Source organism: Folsomia candida, unplaced genomic scaffold (genome assembly GCF_002217175.1).
Source record: "Folsomia candida strain VU population unplaced genomic scaffold, ASM221717v1 Fcan01_Sc023, whole genome shotgun sequence".
NCBI classification, from domain to species: Eukaryota; Metazoa; Arthropoda; class Collembola; order Entomobryomorpha; family Isotomidae; genus Folsomia; species Folsomia candida.
In genome coordinates, this window is record NW_019091215.1 from 552377 (window position 1) to 578512 (window position 26136).

At 36.8% G+C, this 26136-nt stretch overlaps 2 protein-coding genes across 2 annotated transcripts; both read left to right on the plus strand.

Moving 5' to 3' along the window:
• Positions 1-11514: 11514 nt before the first annotated feature.
• Positions 11515-16718, plus strand: LOC118438643. Its single transcript, XM_035859185.1, has 3 exons — positions 11515-11902; positions 11981-12908; positions 13395-16718. Exons 2-3 carry the CDS (start codon positions 12044-12046, stop codon positions 15848-15850), a joined length of 3321 nt encoding a protein of 1106 aa, XP_035715078.1. The 5' UTR covers positions 11515-11902; positions 11981-12043; the 3' UTR covers positions 15851-16718.
• Positions 16719-17555: 837 nt separating this feature from the next.
• LOC110858982 lies at positions 17556-19306 on the plus strand. Its single transcript, XM_022107866.2, has 4 exons — positions 17556-17698; positions 17774-17845; positions 18214-18366; positions 18803-19306. Exons 1-4 carry the CDS (start codon positions 17665-17667, stop codon positions 19234-19236), a joined length of 693 nt encoding a protein of 230 aa, XP_021963558.1. The 5' UTR covers positions 17556-17664; the 3' UTR covers positions 19237-19306.
• Positions 19307-26136: the final 6830 nt, after the last annotated feature.

Genomic DNA, 26136 nt, shown 5'->3' on the forward strand with positions numbered 1-26136 from the left:
ATTAGGTGACAAAATATGACGTTAGCTACATTTTAAGTCCGCAATTGTGTTGTCAGGAACCAAAATGGCGACACCAAACGAGCTCTATTTGGCGCGGCGAGAAATAATCAATTCTTGTTCGCAAAAAAACTTTGATATCTAAAAATCAAAGAGAAAACATAGTTTTCCATATTTACTGTTGGAAATGTAGCCAAAAAATATAAAATGACAATCTTAGTTTCTACTTTTCCATGATGGGAAAGAAAAAAAGTCACCTACGCTCAAAAGTAGCTGATGAATCAAGCAACAAATTACTTGAAATCGGAGGATTTCAACACCCAAAACCAATTAGAATTTGAGAACCAATTATGGAGTCAATATTTAATACAATATTGTAATCAATCAAAAATCATACAATGGGGTTTCAGGGTCCAGTTGCCCGATAGAAGAGAAGCCCCCCAAAACGAACCAACTCAAGATATTCAAATCAGCTAAATATCACCCTAAATGGACTTCCAATGGATGAAGAAGGGTCTAGAGGTCTCACATAAGTAAATTTAACTTATTAGGTGCGGGTTGGATGGTTAGAGTTTGGGGGATGCAAAATGAGGCTCTAAAAAATTAATGCTGCCGTCTGGGAGTCAATCACGCAAGAGGATCGATTATGGTTTGGGGTTAAATGACTAGGTCGTGGCGTAGTTACCTGGTCATTATCGATGAAATCATGACCAATGAGGTCTAAATAATTATTCCAAACGATAATTTGAAATTATTTGGCAAAAACCTGACATTGGCAGGAATTGAATATTCCAAAAATGCTGTGACCCAAAACAGCTACCCCAATTAACGATGCACATTTTTGGAGACAGAAAAGGTTAAGCTTCTTTCGTTGGTTGCACAGTCTCCCGATGTGAATCTGATTGTCCGGGTACAGAAAGGAGAGACTGGTGGAAAACCACTCGTCGAAAAAAGAGCTGGCCGAAATTTCGAAAGAAGATTAGGCAGCCATATCAAAAAGTGTTATTAAAAGACTTTTCGAATCAATTCCAATGCGTATTTCTGCTCGTACTGCGTCGATGGAAGGTGATATGTATTACTAGAAGCAGTTTGTCGCAATAAAATTGTCGTTTCTTTGATTTATAATTTTTTAAGTTAGAGGGTGCCAATACTTTTTGTGGGTTAATTTTGCAAATTTTCCAACAAATTATTTAAAACCTGTGTCCATCTAATTTTAATCAATAAAACATGACTATAATCGAAAACTACATTATATTTGTTAAATACGTACAAATTTTCATGCTAATTGTATAACGCATTCCAATGTTATAGCCAAGTTTATTTAGTTGGCGTGGGGGTTGCCAATACTTTTTCCATTGACTGTACATGTATGTAGTAGAATCCTTCAATTCCATGTACCTCCCCACTTCTTTACTGCGATACGAGTTCATGCAGTCGGATACAACGCTGCGCAAAATATATCTCAGTAAATAAGGCTTACTGGAGCAGTTTGAATGGGGCTGTACATAAAGGATGTAACAGATCCCGGGTGAAAAATTTAACGTATTTTAGGCATAAGTTTGGCTGGGTTTTATGCAGAGAATTGGCTGGGTATTAAGCAGAAAAATTTAAGCAGGAAAACTTTGTCTTATTTATCAATTAACCCAGGTTAATTTTTGCAAGGGACATATTTATATGGGAATAGGTCACACTGGAAGGTGCTGCTTCAAAATTATGAGAAACCCGATAACATCCTTTTGTACGTCCCCATGATCTTCTTCATGGAACACATGGATGTGGTCGATTGAAGCCGTGGTTAGGGGTTAAGGGATCTTATCGTTCCCAAGACAATTGGGACCTGAGGGCAGGTGTCCAAATTTTAGGAGAATCTGTCACATCCTTTATGCATCTGCTAACTTGTGACGCAGAAAGAGTGAGTAAGAATTACACCGCAAAATCGCATTACTCACTAATCGTGTGACACTAATCCAAAATTAGTACATGCTGGAAATATGTACATACATATCGTCGGCCTAATTCTAAAAACCCCTAAGTGCAGTCTCATCTTAATTTTAAATAACCCTAAGTGAGACTTCATCCTAATTTTAAAAACCCCTAAGTGCTGTCTCTCGTTAATTTTAAAAACCCCTAAGTGCTGCCACTTGTTAATTTTAAAAAGCCCTATGTGATAAATAAAAACGAGTAAAAAGCCCTAACTGTAATTCAAATTTCAAATTATGCATAATTAATTAGTTCTGATAAACTAATCAGAGTATCATACAGTGATACTCTATTATTACAAATTAAATTTTGAAAATATTATGCAAAGCATCACTGGGCTATTCACAGTGGGTGTGGCCGTAGGCGCCTTTTCGATTTAAATGAAACCATGTCATGTGATATATCATTTTTCTCAGGACGATGAGGGGATTTCGACTGAGTAACTAAAATTTCAAACCACATCCCCTGTGGGTGTGGTCATCTGCGACTTTTCAATTTTAACGAAACCATGTCGTGACATCATTTTTCTCAACTTGACGAGGGGATTTCGACAGAGAACTTATAATTTACAAACCACACACCCAGCTGGCGTGACTCTTGGCGACTTTCGATTTTTACACCACCATGTTATGCGATATGTCATCTCTCTCAGCTCGATGAGGACATCTGGAAAGATTTAACGTGACTACGTCGTGTGATATATCATTTTTCTCAGGTCGCCTTGGGGATCTCCGCCGAATAATTACAATTTAGAAACCACACCCTAATTGGGTGTCGTGCTCTGAAAGCTTGCAATATTTGCGAAACCATATCATGTGATATAATTTTTCTTAGTTTTACGAGGGGAAATTTGGGAACCACGTCCCCGTGTGTGTAGTCCTTAGTGACTTTATTTTTGATGAACCTATATGTGATATTCCTTTTTTAACACGGGGATGAGGCGTTCTCCGCATAATTTAGTGTGTTCAAGTGCAGTTCAATGTTGAGGAGAATGACGATTTTCCAATTGGTCGCCGCTTTAATTTATTCAGTAAATAAAATTCGTTTTTGCTAGTGCACCGTTTCGGAAGTCCACCCAGACTCGTGATTTTTTTCTCGTCTTGCGGGGCTCCATAAAAGGTGGCTCATATGTATTTCCGACTTTATTTTTCAATAAGATAAAAAATGCCTCAAAATCTTATCTTTTCAAGTAGCTGTGGGTTTATTATAATATCATAATGTCAAGCAACGGCATAAATAGTAAATTAGCAGACTTTTTGGAAATTGGACACAGATTTTTGGCCTTTTTACTGATCGAACTATTAAACATGTGCATTCAAAGAATAGTTAATTATTCTTTTTAAATCCTCTAGTCAAGTTGAGAAAAATGATATGTCACGACATGGTTTCGTTAAAATTGAAAAGATGACCACACCAACAGGGGGTGTGGTTTGAAATTTTAGTTACTCAGTCGAAATCCCCTAATCGAGCTGAGAAAAATTATATGTCACATTACATGGTTGTGTCAAAATTGAAAAGTCGCAGATGACCACACCCACTGGGGGTGTGGTTCGTAAATTTTAAGTATTCAGGCGTAATGTCCTCATCGTCCTGAGAAAAATGATATATCACATGACATGGTTTCATTTAAATCGAAAAGGCGCCTACGGCCACACCCACTGTGAATAGCCCAGTGATGCTTTGCATAATAAAGGGTGGCCCAAATGTATCTCCCGACTTTTTCTTGCAAAAGAATAAGACCCTATTTTTCAAAACCATGTAACTTGGTGAGCCCAAGTTTATTTCCACATACCTTAGTATTTGGTCTTTCAACAATTCACCCTAACAATGTCCTCATCGCTTTTGTTGAAACTCTATGATGATCTTTCCAAAGTCATTTTTGGCATGAAATTTCACTTTTCTTGAACTTTCGTCGTTATCGCTGCTGTCGAGCATGGTTCTGGATCCATGTACACATCTCACTTAAGTATTACCCATTGGTTATCCAAAACACCCACATCCGGATTTTTAGTAGACCACACCCCCTTGCCCCAAACCGTTTTACCCTGCCCTTCATTTAGCGCCATGGTGGTTTTTGAAGCGTGACTTGCAGCACTATCCTGGAGGAAAAGTACTGACTAACATTTGGAAAAAATTCCTTGTTTCCCATGCTATCAAAGTGTTTAGGTTGCATTTTCGCTATAAAATTCTTTACATTAAAAAGTGGCATACTTGTATAATATGAAAGGTTTTTACGCCACGCGCAAAAAAACACCCGCAACCATAACTTTCGATACCAATTGTAACACACGTATGGGTGGTACGTCCGATTTTTTTGCGGTTTTGTATCTTATATTTTGTAGGTTGAATTTGACATACAACTTAATTCGGGATTCAATAGTCCAGAGGAAATGACGCAATGGTTCTTGACCTTGAATTTTTTCACCCAAATCGCCACTTTTTTGAAGTATTCCTCCAAATTTAAGACTTTAATTAATGTTCTATGGAGATAGTAATGTTTTCCGGCTTAGTTTATAAGTTGTCTGACTAGAATTCGTTGATTTTGTAACCTTCTACATTGTAGCATCGTAAATTTACTTGTTAACAATTTTCAAGCATTTTGAGTCACTTCGTTCTTTTGAAAAACTAAGTACCGAACTTCGGTTTTCGGGTAAATCTTGAGCTTAATTGTTGTTTTTCGGGTAGGTGACATCTTTCCACATCGGTCAGGCCGCTTTTTGTATTTGACAAAATTTCTGCTGCTGCGTAGCCTTACCATTTTCCCGCCATATCACAATTTCCCCACATTTTGATTTATTTTTTATTGCTGCGCAACCGAAATTTTTGTCTGAATTTTATGATAGTCACGATCGACCTTCCATATTGGACTACGTATGCTAAAATTTTCAAAATAAAACATTTGCTGGTTCAGAAATTACAGCCGATTTTATCTTAAACTTTTGCGAAAAAATTCCTCGGGAGATACATTTGGGCCACCCTTTATTTTCAAAATTTAATTTGTAATAATATAGTATCACTGTATGATACTCTGAATAGTTTATCAGAACTAATTAATTATGCAAAATTTGAAATTTGAATTACAGTTAGGGCTTTTTACTCGTTTATATTTATCACATAGGGCTTTTTAAAATTTACTAGTGGCAGCACTTAGGGGTTTTTAAAATTAACGAGAGACAGCACTTAGGGGTTTTTAAATTTAGGATGAAGTCTCACTTAGGGTTATTTAAAATTAAGATGAGACTGCACTTAGGGGTTTTTAGAATTAGGCCGACGATATGTACATTCACATGTATGCAAATAGGCACACGTGTAGCACACGCTCAAAATAAAAACAAGTAAAATTTACTCAAGGATGAGTTAAGAAAAGAGGATGGCACAAAGAAAAGGTAACATTTGTTGAAACGTTGTGGACAATTTATTAAACATTGTGCAAATTTTGCCCAACGGCAGGGCAAATTTTACATAAAGTTGGAAAAATTAACCGGTCATAATTGTACGTCCAGTCCCAATAGTTTTCGAATAAAGCATGATAAATTGCATAATCTTCCCACCGAAGTAAGTTTACAAATACAACCTATAAACATTATGGTATTACATACATTTGATTAAGGATATAGATGTCACTTTGTCCCCAAGAAATTCCAGATCGATCGATTAATTCGAGATCGATTAATCCAAGGGATGAAGGGGGTCAAACAGAGTATTTATTACATTGAAAATTAGTTGAAATTAGCAAAGAGCCAAGTATAAATGAGCAAAGACAACAGATCAAACGGACATAGGAGGTTACAAGAAAACTGGATCGAGAAATAAGAAACTTGGAAGGCGCGGTTAAACAAGGTTTTTAATAAATAAGTTAGACTAAAAATAAAAAGGTAATCATGATAGGGACCGCTTTAAATCAACGTAACTCGATTATAATGGGTCTCCTATTAATGCTTTTGAAGTCTGGCGTACTAATTAAGGGTGACAGTAGCCCAATGGATTCTCAAGCTCATGTCAAGCTAGAAATAACGGACTACTTCATACCGTTTGGAAACTGCACTGTGATTGCCTTCATCCCAAATAATGCTACTCATTTTCTCCGGCAGAAAGGCCAACATGCTCCTCCAATAATTTTATACTCGCTTAATTTGATGCAAGGTGAAATAATCGACCACAGATTTTCCATCGTGGCAAGGCGCAACCCATTTCCACATTGCTGGACAACATTTCTAATTCTTCCCGAAACACAAGACAACTTCAAATTGGACAAGAAATATTTGGATGCCACTTCCGAGCCCAGTTTTATCAGTCCGTATTGGCCCAATCAATATTTCATTTTGATCACAACCATTAAGAATGATATCCAAAAATCTTTTAAAAGATTGAAATATGCAGAAATGTATAAACATGGGATCAGGGACGTTTCAATTATTAGTGTCAGAGTCTCCAAAAACGAATTGATAAATTCGAATGGTCCAGCCAGGCGAATATACTACAAAAACCAGTATTCCATGGATACAGCAATTGTTGGTGCAGATTCTACACAATGGTACATGATAGATTGCTTACCAAAAGACTGCTTTCACTCAATTGAATTAGTCGCCGGAAATGCATCAATGCAAAACAAATATATTTCGACTGCGCTTGTCAAAATTCAAGACAAGTTCACCACCTCAAACTGCCATATTCAAGTTTACGGTTAATCCATTCACAAATAAATGCTAATATTCCCAGACTTAGACAACCTGCACACAGCTCGAAGATACCTTGTAGTGCAGAGACCGAGACTGTTTTGCCCTCTTCAAATTTTATATCTTTCGTTTCCTTGAAAAATCCCATAGTAACTAACTTTCGATATAGATCCTTCGATGTTTTGCCTTTAGTATACTCGACAAGTTTTTTAACATTCTCAAAATCCTGCCACAATTTATGCAAACCTGACTGAGCCAGCTGTCCAAAGCTTTTGGATATGACTGAAGTCATAAAGTCACGTGTCATAAGCATAGGTCTGTTTAAAAAAAATATTGGTGACTCTGTATGTCTGAAAATGTACGGGTCTCTCTTTGCGCCAACACCCGCCAACATTTCTTCCAACTGAAGGTCCACATTTATAACCGCAAACGTATCCATAACCCGCTTAAGCCCACTAAAGGGTGTCCCGGATATAGATTAAATGATATAAATTAGACGATAACTTTTAGAACCGCGAAACCAAAAATTTTAAATTTATCAAATTCGAAAGACAAATACTGATGGCCAAAGTGACCGAAGTTTGAAAAACGCCTCAATTCTATTAATGAAATGCGGAGCTCTGAAAATGAGAACTCGAAAAGCGTATTTTTCACTACCCTATAAATGGGCCTAGGCCATATAACTAAAAAATACAGGACAATTTAACCGCTGAAATGACATCAGAATTGGCAATCTACCACATTGTTACAAGGTATAGGGAAACTGCTGAAGTAAAATTTAGGTACATTCTGGGCCACACCCTCGTGAAATCCTCCCCCAAAAGGGTACGTTGGGTTTGTACAACTTTTACCCGGCATGCTACCAAATTCGTTAACAATTCTTCTCAATGGTTGGAAATGGATACTTCTACCGTGTTCCAAATTGAAGCCCATAAACTAGGCTTCAAAACTCACACAAACAAGAAATCCCCAAATTATGCCAATGGCCAAGAAAAATAAACAAAAACTGATTTCTGAAAAGTGAACAAAAAATGCTTGGAGAAATTGCTGGTCATTAACGATGGAACTTTGGTCACACTTGACCAATCTAAATCTACGGGAACCAAGTTTTTCCATGCATCAGATCATGATGGAGTGGATCATGAACAGAAATTGAAGAGAATGTTAAAATCTCTCCAAAACGCTTTAATTTTTCTAGCCAAGGATGAGCTTGGGAGTATTTTGGAACCCCATATATAAGGGGGGTTTATGACCACAAAGTGTACATTCAGGAGTTTGTAAAAAACCGATTATTACCCTTTATCAATAAGCATCATAAAACAGCTGATAACTTATTTTAGCCCGACTTATCAACGGGCAAATATGTAAAATTGTGACTAGCTAATTTGGGAGAAAAAACGCTGAAAATTCCCCCAAACAAATCAAGTCCCTAAATGTTTCTCAACCTAGTGGGATTGGAAAGTTTGGGTCTGCCTGCAAACAACAACACTCTCCTCGAGGTCAGGAGGCCAAAAATTTGCAAAGTTTCAGACTAATTTGGTTAAAATTTTGAAAACTGTGGTAGAGAAAGTGGGAAATGAGCATATTTCTCATGCTTCCATAAAAATTAGCTCAATCCGATACAAACAGATTAAGAAAGTCATAGGTGCCGTTTCGACCTGCTAGAAACATTGCGGATTCCGGATAAATTTTGAATTTTAGTTTATACAAAGTATTTTTAATATTACATGCCTTTTAGTAAATTTAATCTATTTCCGGGACACCCTTTATCCTGAAATTCTACATTCCATCCTTCAGAAATATTGAGACCGGTGACAAATTCTGAGCTGGTATGGACAAGTCTTCAAGTGGGTTAAAGTTCTAAATAGTTTTGCCGAATTGACATATGAGTTAATTACTTGGTCAAGCATTTCATAATTTAACATAGACACTGCTTCGCTGCCCCCAATATAAATTCGGCTTGTCGTAATGATTGGAATTTTTGAGTAAACAACCGATTCCATTGTTAACGGCAGCCTGGGTGGGATCAAAGCTACAAGTGAGGAGAACATGGACCCTTGATAAAACACAGTTCCCAGGAGAAAGTAGAAAAGTATGCAAATAATAACAAATACTGGAAAGTTAGATACAAGTCGCAAGATGGCAGGAGTTCCATGGAATTGTCCGGAGAGGGAGGATAAAATCCACTGCCAGGATAGGATAAAGTACTCGATTCCTTTTGTTAATGTTCTATTTCCATTTTTTAAACCATATCCTGTAAGGAGTATGGCTATCAGGGTGAAAGATAATCCGGACCCCGCCCAAGTGTGTCGGTCAAGGGGCATGAACAGAGCTTGTAACCCGTCAGCAGTTGAACTTTTAAAAGACACTGTTGCCATTTTAAACTCATATCTGCGACCACAATGAGGCAGCCAAGAGTATTTGGCGGACGCTGGATACATAATATACGATTTAATAAACCGTTACAACGCATGTAACCAAGGGGTGAAAGGAGTGTCATACGTCAATGTGAATATCAAATTGTTGGAAAATTTGTTAAGATTGACACTTCTGACGTGTTTTCGACTTTTGTGTCTTATTTGTGTCAAATTTAACAGTTGATAACCCTTATGTGACCTTTATATGACCTCTGAGGTCAAAATGGAGATCACCATTGAATTCGGGGTTAAATTTCAGTTGAAATTGAAATAGATATGTCCTATGACGTTTACATGACCTCTGAGGTCAAAATGGAGGTCACCATTGAATTTGACATTGAAAAATAGTTAAAAATGACGTGTCACATGTCAAAACTGACAAGTGACACTTTTTCGTCACTTTTCGTCACCGTGACGATGTCATCGTCACAGGTGACGTCCAAACACAAAATAACATGAATTTTCGAATTCCTCATTGAAAAATAGTTAAAAATGATGTGTCACATGTCAAAACTGACAAGTGACACTTTTTCGTCACTTTTCGTCACTGTGACGACGTCATCGTCACAGGTGACGATGTCACAGTGTCCATCTTCGAACTCGTCCTGTCCATTGACGTTAGGAGTTTACGTTCAAAATTTCAAGTGTCTATGTCTTTTCGTTCAAAAGTTATCGGAGCTACGGACAGACAGACGGACGGACGGACGGACATAACGATCTTATAAAGGGCTTTCACCCCTTAATAAATGACTCACTTGCAACAACGTTGTACTCTATCTTAAAACTATAATCATACGGAGTGCTATGGTGAAAATCTCGACTAGCCACGGATATCCATACGTCGCTAAAGTTTAGTTTGGCTCCTAATGATAGTTGAGCACATGTGTGATAATCCGAAAATGTTTTACCACCTCGCTGAATTGCACTGCATGTTTTCACTCTCGTATCAAACTGGGGGGCCCAACCTGAGCCTATTCGCATTCCTTGCAGGTCGGAGTTAGGTATTTTCCAAGAGGAACCCAGGATTTCAGGGTATTCACCTACTGCTGCGTTTAGCTGGACCAAAGGAAATAGGCTGCATGGGAGGCAGACAACAAAAATTTGGAGCAATTCTGTACCTTAGATAATAAATATCATGGATGTTGATACTTCATCTGGAGACATTTTGAACCTTTCTGGATTGATCACGCTTAAAACGAGAAAAATATAGGTTGGATTTTCCCCATAATAACTTAATCTTTTCCTGGTTTGAATGAATCTTTCCCTTTCAGATTCCGTCTCCAGTTGGTGCAGAAAAATAAATGAAATATGGCTAACCGAGTGACCAAAATAATGGGAAAGGATGCACTCATTTCTTTCACAAGATTTATAGTATGAGTTGGTTTTGCCGCGTTGATGGTGCAAGACTATGGGAAAGTGTTGGTCTTTTAGAAGAAATTGGTTTAGTTCGACTTCCCAAGATTTTTCTTTTTCAACCGTGAAGTCGCTTATTACATGAAAGATCGATCGTGAAGGGACTAAACTGTCGATGTGTTGTAAGGTGAAGGGTGAGGATGCCGAGATGAAGATGATTTTCAAAAGAATAGCGCAAAAAAACAGTTGGTTTGTCATCTTGTGGAAATTGTACATTTATGTGGGTGTTTAGTTGGAAATAAATATGAAACTCCGGTGAATATTTTAACCACGTTAAAGTCGCAGGAAAGTTAAGATGGAATGGAATAGAGTATGTATCTAAGGTTTTACGAAACCTTCACCATCCTAATATGGTCATCGGACTTTGGGTGAAAGTTGACATAAATAATTTATATCGTTTACTTATATTGAAACGAACATGCGATCATGTTTTTTTAATTTAACTTGCCGAAATATAATACCTACGGATTTGGAATAAAAGTTGAAATATCCCAGGGAAATATTTTTCCAAAGGTACAAACGATTGGATTGGAGCATCAACAGACATGTCAGGATCCCATCAACTAATCATCAACATCAACTCCCTAAGTACAGAAGTTGTTTGAAGACCAGCTTGTAGGTTTACATGCTTACAAGTAATAGCAGAAATAGTTGAGTTGTATAACGTCCACATCACAACAGAGTATTCCGACCAGGGTTTAACTGGGTTGGGGTTTTCGGGTTTTAATGGGTTTCAATATATTGTAAATGAATAAAACCCGTAATATTGTATTTTAATTTAATCCTTAATCCTTGAAATTAAATCCTTGGCAATGGAAATTTATTTGCATATATATATATTAATTGCATATATTTATGTATATATTTATATGGCAAATTCCTTAAGGAATAAGGAATTCGGAAAATATTATTATGGAAAATGCAAAATGGAAAACGAATTTCTGCAGAAAAGTATTTTTATTGTATACTACCTAACCAAATTTCTTCAGCTGTGCAAAGTTAAATATGCCGTGATGAAAATAAAGTTAATACTAACCTTGTCGCGTGAATTGAATAAGTCGTCTTACCAAGCACTGCTGCAATTCGTTACCACCTATGTAACCGAAAACTTCACTTTGAATAAGTGGATCATGTGTACCAGTGTGCAAAAGTTTATCCAATTTTCTGATAACCGTGTCCGTTGTTCGCCTTATCGGTTGGATCCAAGAGGCATATCACCTCATTGAACAATTGAAGTTTTAATCAGTCAATTCACACATTCTTGGGTCAAAATCCATTTACGATTGTCTGCTTCGATGGATAAGGCAATGTATAAATCACAAATTTATCACTAACAGCCCAATTCAGTTCATGCAAATTTCGACCACAAGAAGAAAATGCGACAAAACATACATATATCTTCACTACATTATCAAGGCAGTACGTATTTCATAATATTAGATTAAAATTCCAATTGCAAAGTCCATAGTTAATTTAAATACAAGGCGTTTTTTGTAGATGAGTGAATTTTTGATTGCCTACATACATACGAGGTCCAGCAACCCTTAAAACTCAAAGAAAATGCAACCCTGGAATAACCGAACATATAAAAGCGAATTACGCGCTGACGGCAAATTAGGGGAAGGATCATTCGGCATTGTTTACAAGGCCTATAGTCATTCTGAAAAGTGTCACGTTGCGATTAAAGCAATTTCAAGGAAGCTCCGCCAAGGAAATACGTCTTCTTACACAGATGACTCGGTCATGCCGTCCATTTCTGTGGCGAAACTTCGCAAGGAAATTAAAATTCTGTTAGGCCTCACCCACCCCAATGTTATTCGCTACTATCACAGTTGGCTGGAAGAAAAATTCCTATTTATCAAGATGGAATATTGCGAAACGACGTACAAATCTTATTTTTCTCTAGACTTTTGGAATCAGGAAAATCGAATTGAAAATCAAGTTTTTATTCAGCGTCACATTTTAAAACAAATTTTAACTGGGTTGCAATATATTCACGAAAAAAATATCATTCATCGGGACATAAAGCCAGATAATATTTTGTTGCAAGGTTTTCAAGAGAAACAAATTTTGGAAATTGGAAACGTTAAAATTTGTGATTTCGGACTGGCTGAACTTACAGAAAATTCCCTTTCAAGTAATGTCGGAACACGGACATACCGAAGCCCGGAAATGAGCACGGCCGATTACACAGGAAAAACTGATATTTATTCCACTGGCCTTGTTTTCTATAAAACTATATACTTGTTCGCTTCGCGCCCCGCTACGATCCAAGCCTTTCAGGAAATTTTGGGTGGAAGTCATAATTTTCCGAAAATCCTGGAGGAAAAATGTGGATTTAGTCTGCAAATTTTGCAAGAGATGACCTCCTCGTCAGCAGATCAACGACCTTCGGCAGTTGAACTATGTGAATGGATTACGGAAGGTAATGAAAGGTTAATATGTAATCCTAAATGCATAAATATGCACAGGTAAATAACCCCCAATTTATAGTACTGTTATCTGCGTGTTTTTCTTGAAAGTTTATTTTTGTGTTATTTAATTTGTTTAATTTTCACCAGTTTATATTACAAAGTACTAACAAAGTACTAACTTATTGTTAATATTCCAAAAATAATTGTGTTCACTCCAAACAAAAGTTTATTATATGACACCCATGCCAAACGAAGCGAAACGGCACTGCAGAACAACATGAATAGCACTATAAGTTAATAAACAAGGAAACGAAAATGCTGCTATCATTAATTTTCAGCGATACTAAAATGAAAGGAATGAATTATACATTTACGTCATGGTGAAAAATAATGAAATTAAACCGCAATGAAAGTAAAATCACATTAATATACTTTACTCTATATATGGCGGAAGTGATGCTCATTATCATTATTCTATCAAACTCCCTTGTATATAGGTTGTGTCCCGGATCCTTCGTCTTCACCAATCATTCTCCCTGAGAAAAACTTCGTAGGAAGACATGCTCAATTGGAGCAATTACACAATCTCGTGAAAAAAGTGTCAGCAACTAATCACATTTACATTGCTGTCCCCGGGTCTTCTGGAATAGGAAAATCGTCCCTTTGCACACAGTTTTTAGCAGCTCTCACCACCGCTACTACGACATCGACAGCGTATTGCTTCGAAGTGGATGGCAGCAACTGGAACACCCTGAATACGAACTTATTTGCCAAGCATTGCATTACGGTTCCGGTAAAACGTTCCCAAATTTCATCACATTTCCTAGATGCAGAACTTATTGTAATTTATATTGACAATTTGTTTGGAAGTTTTATCCCAACTGCAAAACTTGCGCCCTTAGACGATAACGGGGTTCGCAAAGTTAGAATTGCTTTGTTCAATCACGATTCCATAGAAACCGATTTGGATTCAGATTCCACTGATACCGAGGGCGATACTCATCCACTTATACGCCGCGATACACTAATCGAAATTCCACAATATGATCACGAGGAGGATAAAGCTAAGGTTCGTGTATTTTTAGAAAGCTTGTCTGACGTACTGAGAAAGTTACAAAAAAAATTAGTAGTAGTTGTATCTTGTGAGGAAGAGGATCCCTTCACTGCACGATTTGAACATTTTAACTTGCCCCTTGAGGAGTTCGACGTCCCTGAGGCCGAATTCCTAGTTAAAAAACTGTTTGTGATTAATGATGCCAAGCAAATTTCAAACCTTGTATCGAGGTTAGGACAATTCCCACTATTCATATCACGAGCTGCTGTATTTCACAAAGCAAACTCAGTTTATGGCACGATACCTCAATTTTTAGAAGCTAACATTATCGAAATTACTGAAAAAATTAGCATCGAACAGGTCCAACGTTATAAGAAAGGAGTCGTACCCATGTCAAGAATTTACAAAGAATTGGACAATGTCGCTATCCTTATGCTTGCAATGTTGGCATTTTTTCCTCCCCGTTATATCTCTGCGGAAATATGCACCTTGGTGATGGAAAAGTTATTAAAGCAATCTCCTACCGCTGGTCCAAGTACTAGATCTACCAATCCAGTTGAAAACCTAATTATGAGCTCGAGAGGAATGTTAAAAAAATTCGGGTTTTTGAAACTGTTAGCAGAGGGAAGTCCCCACCTTTTAAGCACTCATCAAATATACCAAAGACGGACTTTCTCAAGTTTAAGGCCATTCCATAAACCATTCTCGTTACGAATGCTAGCAGCGCTTCAAGAGTTAATCAACGAAAATGAAATTAACCCTGAAATAATTACCGAACGCAAGTCAAAAGACGACCTAATTAATGTTGCATCGACAGTTTGGGACAATTGTAAGGATTTATGCAATCCCCACCAATTCCTAACTATACCTAAATTTCTTGACGACAAATCCCCTGAAGTGTATTCCAATAAAAGGTTCAAATTCCTAGAATTCGTCACCCAAGGCGTTATTAACATCGACCTCGACCACAGTAACATTGATCGAGAGGAATTTAACTGTTTGGCGAGTCGTTACCTTTACACGAGCATCTACTCTTACATGAACTATACCTCAGGAATTACAGATATTCTCAAGAAAAGGGAAAAATTTGCAGATTTTAAAGTTGAAACTAAACTTAACAATTTACATTACACTGGGAAAATATATATCATTTTTAACATCTGCATCTTCCTTCTAATGTCTTGCATGATAGCAGGGCCATTTACCTTTTGGTGGTATTCGAATCGATCCTGGTTTGAGCTCTGGTGGTATGACATTTTTGGCGTGGCTATGTTAGTAGTTCTGGCAGTGTTTGTTCCCTTATTAAAAATTCATGCGTTGTTGATTTACTCAAATATTTGGATAAGAAGACTTGTTCAATGGTCCACCATTGCAGCATATCTTGTTACTTTTGGAATTTATAAAGTTGCAGAATATTATAGGTTTCGAATAAAAGGTAATGAGCAACACGTATCCAAAATACTGATTGGTATTATTGAACAAGATATGACGATGTCAACGATTATAATTTTCTGCATTATTGGAGCAGTTACTCTCTGCTACGCTCATTCAGTTAGGATATCGCTTTCCATAATTCGGGCAAATTTTCAGTACCAGAAAAAATTATCTACAGCTTCAACAAGTGGGGTATTAATAAGTATTGCAAAGTTATCTTGCACCGTTGTACTGCAAAGCCTGACAGAGTTATTGCATCTTCTTTTGTCAACTGTGGTGGTAGCATTTATGTCAGTGAGATATATTCGGTGGCTCTGGCATAATAGTTTCTTTGAAGAATATTCTGTATTCATTGTCCTTGTTATTATTTGTGGGGTGTTCTTAATTTACAACTTTTTCTTACTTTGGCTGTATAAATGGATGATATTATTCTCGCTATGGATATCCAATAAAATGAGTAAGTAGCGGATCATTCATGTACAGCCCTGTAAAGTCAGCTGACTAGATACAGGCCCACTTGAACAACTTATTCGTGATTTGTTGTTGAGACACATAGTGGGCAGCTGCTCGGGCCTGTGTCTTGCCAGCTGAGTTTAGAGGGCTTTTCATATATATTTTTATTCAAAGTGCATCAATGTATTAGATAATGTAATTAATGTTATCTTGGATACCATTTTGTGAGGCAGTCTGACAATCCTCGATCTTGATAAGCAGCAATTTTTTAAACTTAGAAAGGCATCATTTTTGTCCAGCTCAGGATGTATACATCAAAATTAATGTTAGTTTGACTTCCAAATGGCGATTTTCGTCGTGATGAAGTACAGGAAAACTAGCATGGTTTAGGACAAACTCGGTGCTTCCGAATTTTTCTGACCTGTTCACAGTGCCCGGCCAATTTTTTCGTCATATACACTGCCATTATGAATTAGTCTTCGAATTTATAATACGTTAGACAACCTTGTCATCAATTCGATTACCTATTTTAGAAATAGGAAAATCTAGTATTTTAATCTGACTAAAATTTAACTGAAAAATTGTGTTCTTCGGTCAGTCATATTAATGTTTAATTTGAATGTATTTTTAATTTGATGAGTGGCATGTAGGTACATATAATAAATAATCATATATAATCAACATATGTTCAAGCTAACAATAAGATTAAGTAAATAAAGTAAGATAAACATCATCTAATTGTCAACATATTTCAGTCCACGTCAACAAGATTTATAGATATTTAATCTGTTGTGCATAAATGGAACGCATAAGAGCTCGTACACATATGTTAACAAATTTTAAGGCTTAATCCAAATGAGTAATAAATAAATAATTGAAGCGAAATGGAAAAGGTGGTTAAGCTCATAGTTCGTGTAACGGACAAACCAACTTATTAGATAAATTGACAATCTCACAAACATACGCAAATTATGTATTTGTCTATTTTTTGTGATTGTTGTTTGCGTCAATGGTTATTTATTTGTGTCACAAATATACATACATATGTATTGTCTGATAAGAAGACCAAATCAATATTGCGCTGCGGAATTGTATGCAAATATAAACTTTATTTGGGTTATTATTATATTTGTTTCTTTCATACAAATATGTAAACCTTATCGAAAACAATGTACACAAAACAAAATCGTGCAAACGCGGAAGCAGTTATATTTCATTGAGTAGCCAGGGTTCGTAAAAAGAGATGGTTTCAAGCAAACATTACTACCCATGGGTTTTATTGGGTTTTATAGGGTTTGATAGGGTTTCATTGGATTTTTAGTGGCAACTTCAACAAATATTCCTAATATCAATCACAATTTTGAAATTCCCCTGGTCCGTATTACAATTGGTTTCAGCTGCATAATTAATTTTTTGTATGAATTGAAACCTCTACATAATAGTAGAGTGTGCAGTTATGATTTGTTCAGGAATTTTCGATTATGTTGGAATATATTCCCAAAATTGCTAATAAAACATCCATGGCGATATGACTCTGTTCACCTAATTTTTATTGTGTCAAGTATATTTGTTCCGCATGCAAATCTATGTACTCCTCTAGTGTAAACAATGCAAACTGGGTTGTCATGTTTGAGAACCAAATATGTAATTATGATATCTGAAGAAATGGAAACATTGTTCAAATATTGTCTCCAAATTTGTAATAAAACCGATTTGGAGTTCCGGCCTGACCTGAGTGACCTGCTTACAGCGAAGTGAAGCAGGGGCAAAGGCCGAGATTTTTTGCATTATTTTTAATAACGAAGGTTTGAAAATAATATTTAAAAATGCAGCAAACGCAGAAAACTTATTCTAAGCTGGGTAAGAAAATATATTTTCTAACGTTTAACACTACTAATTTAAATTTAATGATGTATGTAAATTGAATTTTATCAGAAAGCATTCCTGTCCAGAAACTCAAAATTGGAGGCGAGGACGTCGTGGCACCATTAATATTTGAGAGATATGGTTGGTAAATCACAAAGTTCCATATATTTCAACAAATTCTTAAGTGACTGCATTTACATAAATCAGTTTTTCAGCAATACGATTTCATTTTTGATATTAAAAATCCAAATAATGAAGAGATGCCATAATGCGAATATACGAAACGAAGATGTTCCAGTAAACAATTTTATAGTGTAATGATTACAGAATTATTTGTGCTTAATTATTTTTCTGCATTTTTGTCCATTTTTCTGGACCTATTACATATATGTACTTCAAATATTATTATTAAGAAGTACTTGTGTGCAGATTCTTTAGTAACGCTAATAAATTGTTTGCCGATTCAACTTATCATGAACAATTTATCAATCGAGTGTAATTCTTTGCAGGGTTTCTGTGGCTAATCCTTGCGTTGTGTGTAACCCTCGCCTTTGCATGGGTCATGTGCATGACCCAATTTTCGCTATCGTTAAGGAATCAGAAGGACTGTGGTGTCCGATACCCGAGTCGTGAGGAGTTTGAGAAGTTTTCGGACCATGCAGGTAACCCGGGTCTTTATTTGGACACAAATTGTAAAAATAATTTTTCTGAGCCCCAAGAACGGTTTTATTTTACCCGTTAAATAATTTTAGATTACCATACATATGACTTTGTCTGATGTAACAACATACTCCCAAATTAAGCTGCCACTTATTTATACACAACATATTTATTTTCAAAACACATAAATCAAATCAGTACATGTCAGTAAATGTCACCTATTTGACATAAAATTGGAAAATTTTTAGGAACGTTTCCAGTTCTCTTCTCTGGTTAATTCTTTGTAAATCCTGTGTGTAGAAATTTTCCCAACTTTTCAGTTCAATTGGGAGACGAAACTAATTGCGTGAGAGCAAAGTCTACTGATTAGAAAATGTTTTATGGGGCAAAATCAAACTATTTAGAGGTGTAATTAATTGGTTTCAACTTACCCTCTAGAATCGTCACGCGACGGACTGGACGTTGGCTCTCCGGATCCCGGCGCTGTATTAGAAAAACTTGAAGAAAACGATGTCATCACCGGCGACGCGTGGACGGCCTGGTCCACCGCAAAGGACACGCCTGCCAGACCCATCTGCAAAGTTGATGATGGCGTGGAAAACAAGGGCTTGGATAAAGTTTTGCAAAAAATTCATATTCGCCGAATGTGGCAAAAGGACCCGCCCGTAATTAATGTCACTTTAGCGTGCGGTGTTCCACAGGGATTCAAATTAACAGGTTTGGTTGCTCTGGCGCACGATAATAATGGCACCGGGGCGAAGTGCATTGTTAAAAGTGGACCCGGGGATGCTATAACGGTGACCCATTTGTCACAGGAACATAGGGGAATCAATTCATATATTTTGGTTATTGGGAGAAATGTAGTTATTTAGGAGGATACGGTAATTGTCGGAAACACGAACTATTAAAAACTAGAAATACATAGAAATCATGCATAAAATATTTCCTCCGAGTTAACGCTATGCTGTGAACATTAAGAGGAGACTCATCTCCACCGTATGTATTGTATGTGAAAAGGCCCCCTTTTAATGTTCACACCATAGGGCAGTTCCATAAATTATGTCACGCAAAACTCTAGAATTTCTAGACCCCCCCTTTAAAATTTGTCACATAGGCACGATATCATTGGAGCCTTGGACCCTCCCTCCTCCCTCTCCCGTGAATTAATTTATGGACCGTCCCATAGGTAAAATAGCACAGGTGTACGTGAAGCCATTATGAAGCATTAACATTTAAGTATTCTTTACTCGTCTGTTTAGTTTAAATGATCCACATCGTTTTGCTCTTACAAGGGAACATACCGAGGTGTCCAACGAGTTAAGGGCGACACCTGTACCAAAATGACCGTAACACATGACTTATTAAACAAACTGAAGGAATTTCCGTGTAAAATTCACTTTTCGTCACGATGTGACGATATTTGTGACGAGCGCATGAACATCGGATGGCCAGAGAGGGAGAGGTCGGCCGCTGAACGATCAGGTCGAACACATGTTGTCTTACGAGATTTCAAGTTTCAAATAACTTATGCATCTCTAATTATTTCAAAATTTCTTCAAAATTTCATTGAAATTTGAAATCTCGTAAGACAACATGTGTTCGACCTGATCGTTCAGCGGCCGACCTCTCCCTCTCTGGTAACCCGACGGTCATGCGCTCGTCACAAATATCGTCACATCGTGACGAAAAGTGAATTTTACACGGAAATTCGTTCAGTTTGTTTAATAAGTCATGCATTCTGGTCATTTTGGTATAGGTGTCGACCCTTAACTCGTTGGACACCTCGATATGTTCCCTTGTTAGTATAAAGAGAACAAGTTTGCTTGCATATTACCCTAAGTACGTAAGTTAGTAGAGAGAAGCCAACATATTTACGGTCGAGTACACGGGGATTGGATGAGGTGTTGCACTCGGTTTGAAAAAAAAACTTGTGGAACTTCTCTGAATGGAGTCTGGTCAACCTGTCACTGTGCCGGACTGCGTATATCCCTACGGTGAGTTTGAAAACGTAACCCCCATGGGGGGTGTGGTCGGGGCAAAATGAAATTTTTATTGATATTGAATCTACATATAAATGGAAATAAGTGAAATTACGTGTTCCTGCGATGTGTCGCACCCCCTCCCACCCAGGGGGTGTGGTCGGGGCAAAATGAGATTTTTTCTAAAATTGAATCTAAGTATGAAATTAAGTGTTCCCGCGCTATCGTGGGCGTGGCGGGGGAGAAGTAAGACTGCAGCTAATTCTTTATGTGCATTTGACAAGGTTTATTTATACTTCATTTATTAATTATACAAAAATCATGACGAAACATTTCCGCGGTTTTCGGGGATGATACTTGATTTTATTTGAAACATTGCAAACTTTCAATGACTCAATGATTTATTTTAAAAATCCCCCTAAATCATCTTGTCATCAACAAAACCGCAGAAATGTCTCGTCATGTTTTTTTATAATTAATAAATGAAGTGTAAATAAACCTTTTCAAATGCACATAAGTGCAATCTTACTTCTTCCCCGCCACGCCCACGATAGCGCGGGAACACTTAATTTCATACTTAGATTCAATTTTACCAAAAATTTCATTTTGCCCCGACCACACCCACTGGGTGGGAGGGGGTGCGACACGTCGCAGGAACACGTAATTTCACTTATTTCCATGTACAAAAGGCGTTAGGACATGGTTTTGACGAATTCATACTTTAATTGCGGGATGGTTTTTAGTCGTAGAGATTTCTAACTTGTTTTATGTGAAAGCCCATGTCTCAAACTATAGGTAAGCATATCTGGCTTCCGATTTTGTGTACTCTGCGAAATGAGGCAAGGTCAAATTTGGAGAGGTGTCCTTTTTTAGTTTTCCAAACCAGTGTTCTTATAAAATGGCGTTGAACAAAATATTTTTTTCTTAGGTCCTGATGCAAAAATCGTCTTTGCGACTATTTTTAAGGGACTTAGCATGCTTTTCACTATATAAAACCACGTTTGCCTTATGCGTATCTTTTAAGTCCGTTTTGCAGTCTAATTTCATACTTGTCTTAATGGAATGCGCTCTTTAACGCAACTCTTCCACTTTTAAGGCCCCCACATTTTACGACTTTGATGCTAAAAATCCATAACGTGGTTTTTATCCAAGGTACATATAGTATATTGCACTGTAAGTACTTTTGACAAAATTTTGATAAGTGGTTACACCCCACGGACTGAGTTTTCATCAGACCTTATAAACTTTTTGGAAAAGTTCCCGTCGTTTTGGATGTCGAACTTCAGAAATAATTTAACTAACCAAAACGCAATAATTTTATTATTTTGTCACTTGTACCTTGTAGATAAAATAGTTCTGCAGTGGGGGACACAAAAAGATTAGTAAAATTTATTTTCTAAAAAATTTGACCATTAATTTTCCAAATAAGTTCACGAGTTTTTTAGGATTCCGCGACAGCTGATTAGCTAGGGTCGTTCTCCAAAACTGTTTACACAAAATCTTCACTGTTTAGTTTAATATTATTTGGGACACTTAGAGCTTTGCCCTCAATCTTCATTTGACCGAGTGGGTCCGCGTTCAAGGTCAGCAGGTCAATTTTCCTGTGCACGGTCCAATTTATCAATTTTCATGAAAAAGTATCAGCGATGATGGAGGCCCAACATTATGTAATTCATGTAGATTCTTTTATTATTACATGCAATGATTATCTAGGGTTGTAATATTAACAATCATTCACCTCTGACCTCTTAGGTTATCATGCTATATGAGTAATTCAGTTTGGAAAGTGTTTTTTTGGCTCCTTCCAACTCTGGGGGCACTGGAGGGGGCATTTATAAAGCTATCGGCCTAAAATTTTAAATATATCTTTTTGAGAGTATTATCTTACAACTGACCAAAAATCAGTTCAAAATTCAACTCCCCGCCAGAGATATTCACCCGCGAATTCGTCAAAACCATGTCCTAACGCCTTTTGTATATGTAGATTCACTATCAATAAAAATCTCATTTTTCGCCGACCACACCCCCCATGGGGGGACGTTTACAAACTCGCCGTAGGGATATACGCAGTCCGGCACAGCTGGCAGGTTGAGCAGACTCGATTCAGAGAATTTCCACATGTTTTTTTTTCAAACCGAGTGCAACACCTCATCCAATCCCTGTGTACTCGACCGTAAATATGTTGGCTTCTCTCTCCTACCTTACGTACTTATCCTTAGGGTAATACGAGCACACTATGTTAACCAGTAAAATTTTTGTGGCTTGCATAATTTTGTAAATTGATTGAGAATGAATAAATATGAATAAATGTAATTCATTGGCGAGTTGAATTTGTTCATGACTAATTACTTCAGCCCTACTTGAGACCAAGTGCGACGGGTCGTTGCGGAGGAATTCATTTTTAGACAGATCTCAACAGTGCGCATTTTTTTACCAAGCATTATACATTCATGTATGTATGTTTTATTCAATTAGGTATAGAATTGTATTCGCAGAGAATTGAGGTGCATGCAAATATATTATACGCAGAATATTATTATCATGCTACAAAAATTAATTAAGAAAAAACTAAGCGACCCGCGCTGTATATAAATATCCCTGTCAGAATTCTTTAAAAAAATTACCACTGTCATCGTCCTAAACGTAAAATATGTATTTCATCCAACTCTCGTCCGGCTGGAAGATATCCTAAAATTGAAGCAACGATCCCACGATGTACTGCGATGCTCATCCTTTGAATGAGAAATGGCGTCAGTACGCATGTGCATTCATATTTATGTATGTACATAGTGGAAATTATCTCTATTCCTACGAGAAATAAATATGTCGATACCCTGTGTGCCATAACTAAATATGTGGGTTGTTAAGCTTTTCCCCCTTTTTATCTCCACCACGTGTACATTTAAAGAAATAATTGATGAGAAAATCAATTTGTAGCATGACAAGAAGATTACTGCAAAAAGAGACGGCGATTTATTTCATGTAAATATGTATGTATATCATGAAGTGATGGTGAAGGGAAGGTATAGCTCTTGTCGTGTGATCCAGGGTTATGTGTAAACTCTAAATGTATTATGTTGGGTTATTTTGATGGATAAAATGATGAGTTGATAACTACTTACATATGTATGTTGGAAGTATTTACATAAATATTTGACATATGTACATAAATTGACACACGTGTAGCGCACACTTTGAATAAAAAAGAGTATTCACTCAAGGTTAAGTAAAAAGGAGAGGAGGACACAACCATATGTACCTGTTGATCTTCATTCATGTGACTGATTTTGATAGTGAATGAAAAAAATGAATTTCCTCTGACTTGAATGAAAATGAGTGAAAGATTCAGTCATTTCAGATGAGTGACTGTGAATGAAACGATTTCGCACTGCTTTCATTATTTACCCTGTGCTGTTAATGCATTTGACAAAGAAATGCAGTCCGATGAATTGAATTGAAATGAAATGAGTTTGAAGGATAAGAAATGAGTGTGAATGACACTCTTCACTCATAAATCGGGATGAATTAACTTTGATTGAAAAAAAGCTTTTTGAACAGGTATGGACACAACCAAAACCGCTGTGTAAAATTTATCCAACATTGTGTAAATTTTGTCCAACGGATGAACAAATTTTGCACAAGTGTTGGATAAATTTTACCGTTTAGTTAAGTCCTCTGTTTTTTTTACTCAATCTTGAATAAGTTTTGCTTGCTTTTATTTAGGGACGTGGGCTCAAGCATTGAACCAACAATTGTCCACGTAGCTAAAGGAATACATTTTTCTCGAATGTAAATATTTGTATCATTTGCACATTTCTCGTTAAATTTGCGACAGGGATAAATAATTTGTGTTTATTTGCTTTGACAATGGGTATTGGTATAATTTCTTCGCGCAACAGTGACAATTTGAAAGACGCAATTATCCACAATTTGTGTCGATTATCCTTAAATGTGATATAGCTATGTGTTCGTCCCCAGCCCAGTAAATCGTTCAAATTATATTTCCCAAAACAATAATCAATGTTGTCCTACTTTTCGTATTACACAAATTTTCTTCAGCCCATGTAATCGAAACAGCTAACGAAAAGTGTGCAGGACTGATCAGCATATGTGAATATGTGTGATGTGCATTCATTCCAATTAAAATAAACATTCAGCTAAAAAGATCAGCTATTTGTCAGTTACAGGAAAACATTCCGTATTTGCGCTGACTATTCACCACGGGTGCACTCTAAAAAATCCGGTAATAAATTCTTAATAGTGCGTATTACCACCTGTGTGGTAAGATTAGATATTACCATCAACGGTAGTATGCTAACGCCCTATTACCATTTCTTCACCAAGTGGTAGAAAAGGCTACTAGCCTGGTTAAGTAGAGGCTCAATTCGTCCACCACTGCGGCAAGGCAGTATTTAGCCTCATGCCAAAATTGGGTTATTATCGTGCAGTAATAGTAGTATCCACCAGCACGTTAGAGTCATCTATGTTTACCGCGTGGTAATCAATAAAATTTCTTAGAGTGTACACCCACATATCCAAGATCTACGCGTTTTGTCTCCCTAAGTAAAATTTGGACACTAAAAGTTATTTATGTATGTACGTGTCCCATTAATTTAGTTTGACAATATTTGAAACGTAACATTAGCTGTAAAAGTTTGAATTCTTATTAGTTTTATTATTTAAGCCAAGATATTGGATACACACATTTATACATAGCCGGGGCAAGTTTACCAACTTTATATATGTATGCATTCGCGAAACGATTCACGAAGACAGGGTACAATCTGTACGTTTAGCTAGTGTAGATATGTACATTGGGGATGGCGATCTAATCCTATTTTGCGAAATTTTGGACTCAGGGAGGAGGGATAATGCAAGAATTTCACTTGTTAAACTCAGATTGACGTGGAACCTATATACATACATATAATATTTTGGTTATCATAGAAAATATGTATCCATGTGTTTCATTATTTGGACAACAAGCAGAAACTTTTGAACTTTAATGCTTCAAAAATTCAAAAACATGTCGCTCCACATTGACATTTACTACTAATTAGTTCAACACAGTGAGTCAATTTATTCGTAATACAAAGAAATAATATTGTTGAATAAAAAGCTAAACATGTGTAATTGGAAACAAAAACCCAATTAAGATGGAGGCATTAAATCAGCATAACTCGATTATGATAGGTCTTATGTTGATGATTATGGAGTCCGCCGTAGTAATTGAGGGCGACTGTAGCCCAATAGTTTCCCAAACTCATCACAAGCTAGAAATAACGGACTACTTCATTCCCTTCGGAAACTGCACTGTGATTGCTTTCGTCCCAAATAAGGCTACTCGTTTTCTCCAGCAAAAAGAGCAACACGCTCCAATAATTTTATTCGCGCTGGATTTTACACAAGGTGAAATAATTGATCACAAATTTTCAATCGTGGCAAGACGTAACCCATCTCCACATTGCTGGACATCGTTTCTAATTCTTCCCGAAATGCATGAGAACTTCATATTGGACAAGAAATATTTGGATACCCCTTCTGAGGCTAATTTTATCAGTCCGTATTGGTCAAATCAATACTTCATTTGGATCACAACTATCAAAAATGACATCCAAAAATGTTTCGAAAGATGGAAATACGCAGAAATGTATCAAGATGGGATTAGGGATGTTATTCTTATTACGGTTAAGATGCACAAAAACGAATTGATAAGCTCTAATGGTTCAGATATGCGAATATACTACAAAAACCAGTATTACATGCATGCAGCCATTGTTGATGTGGAGTCAG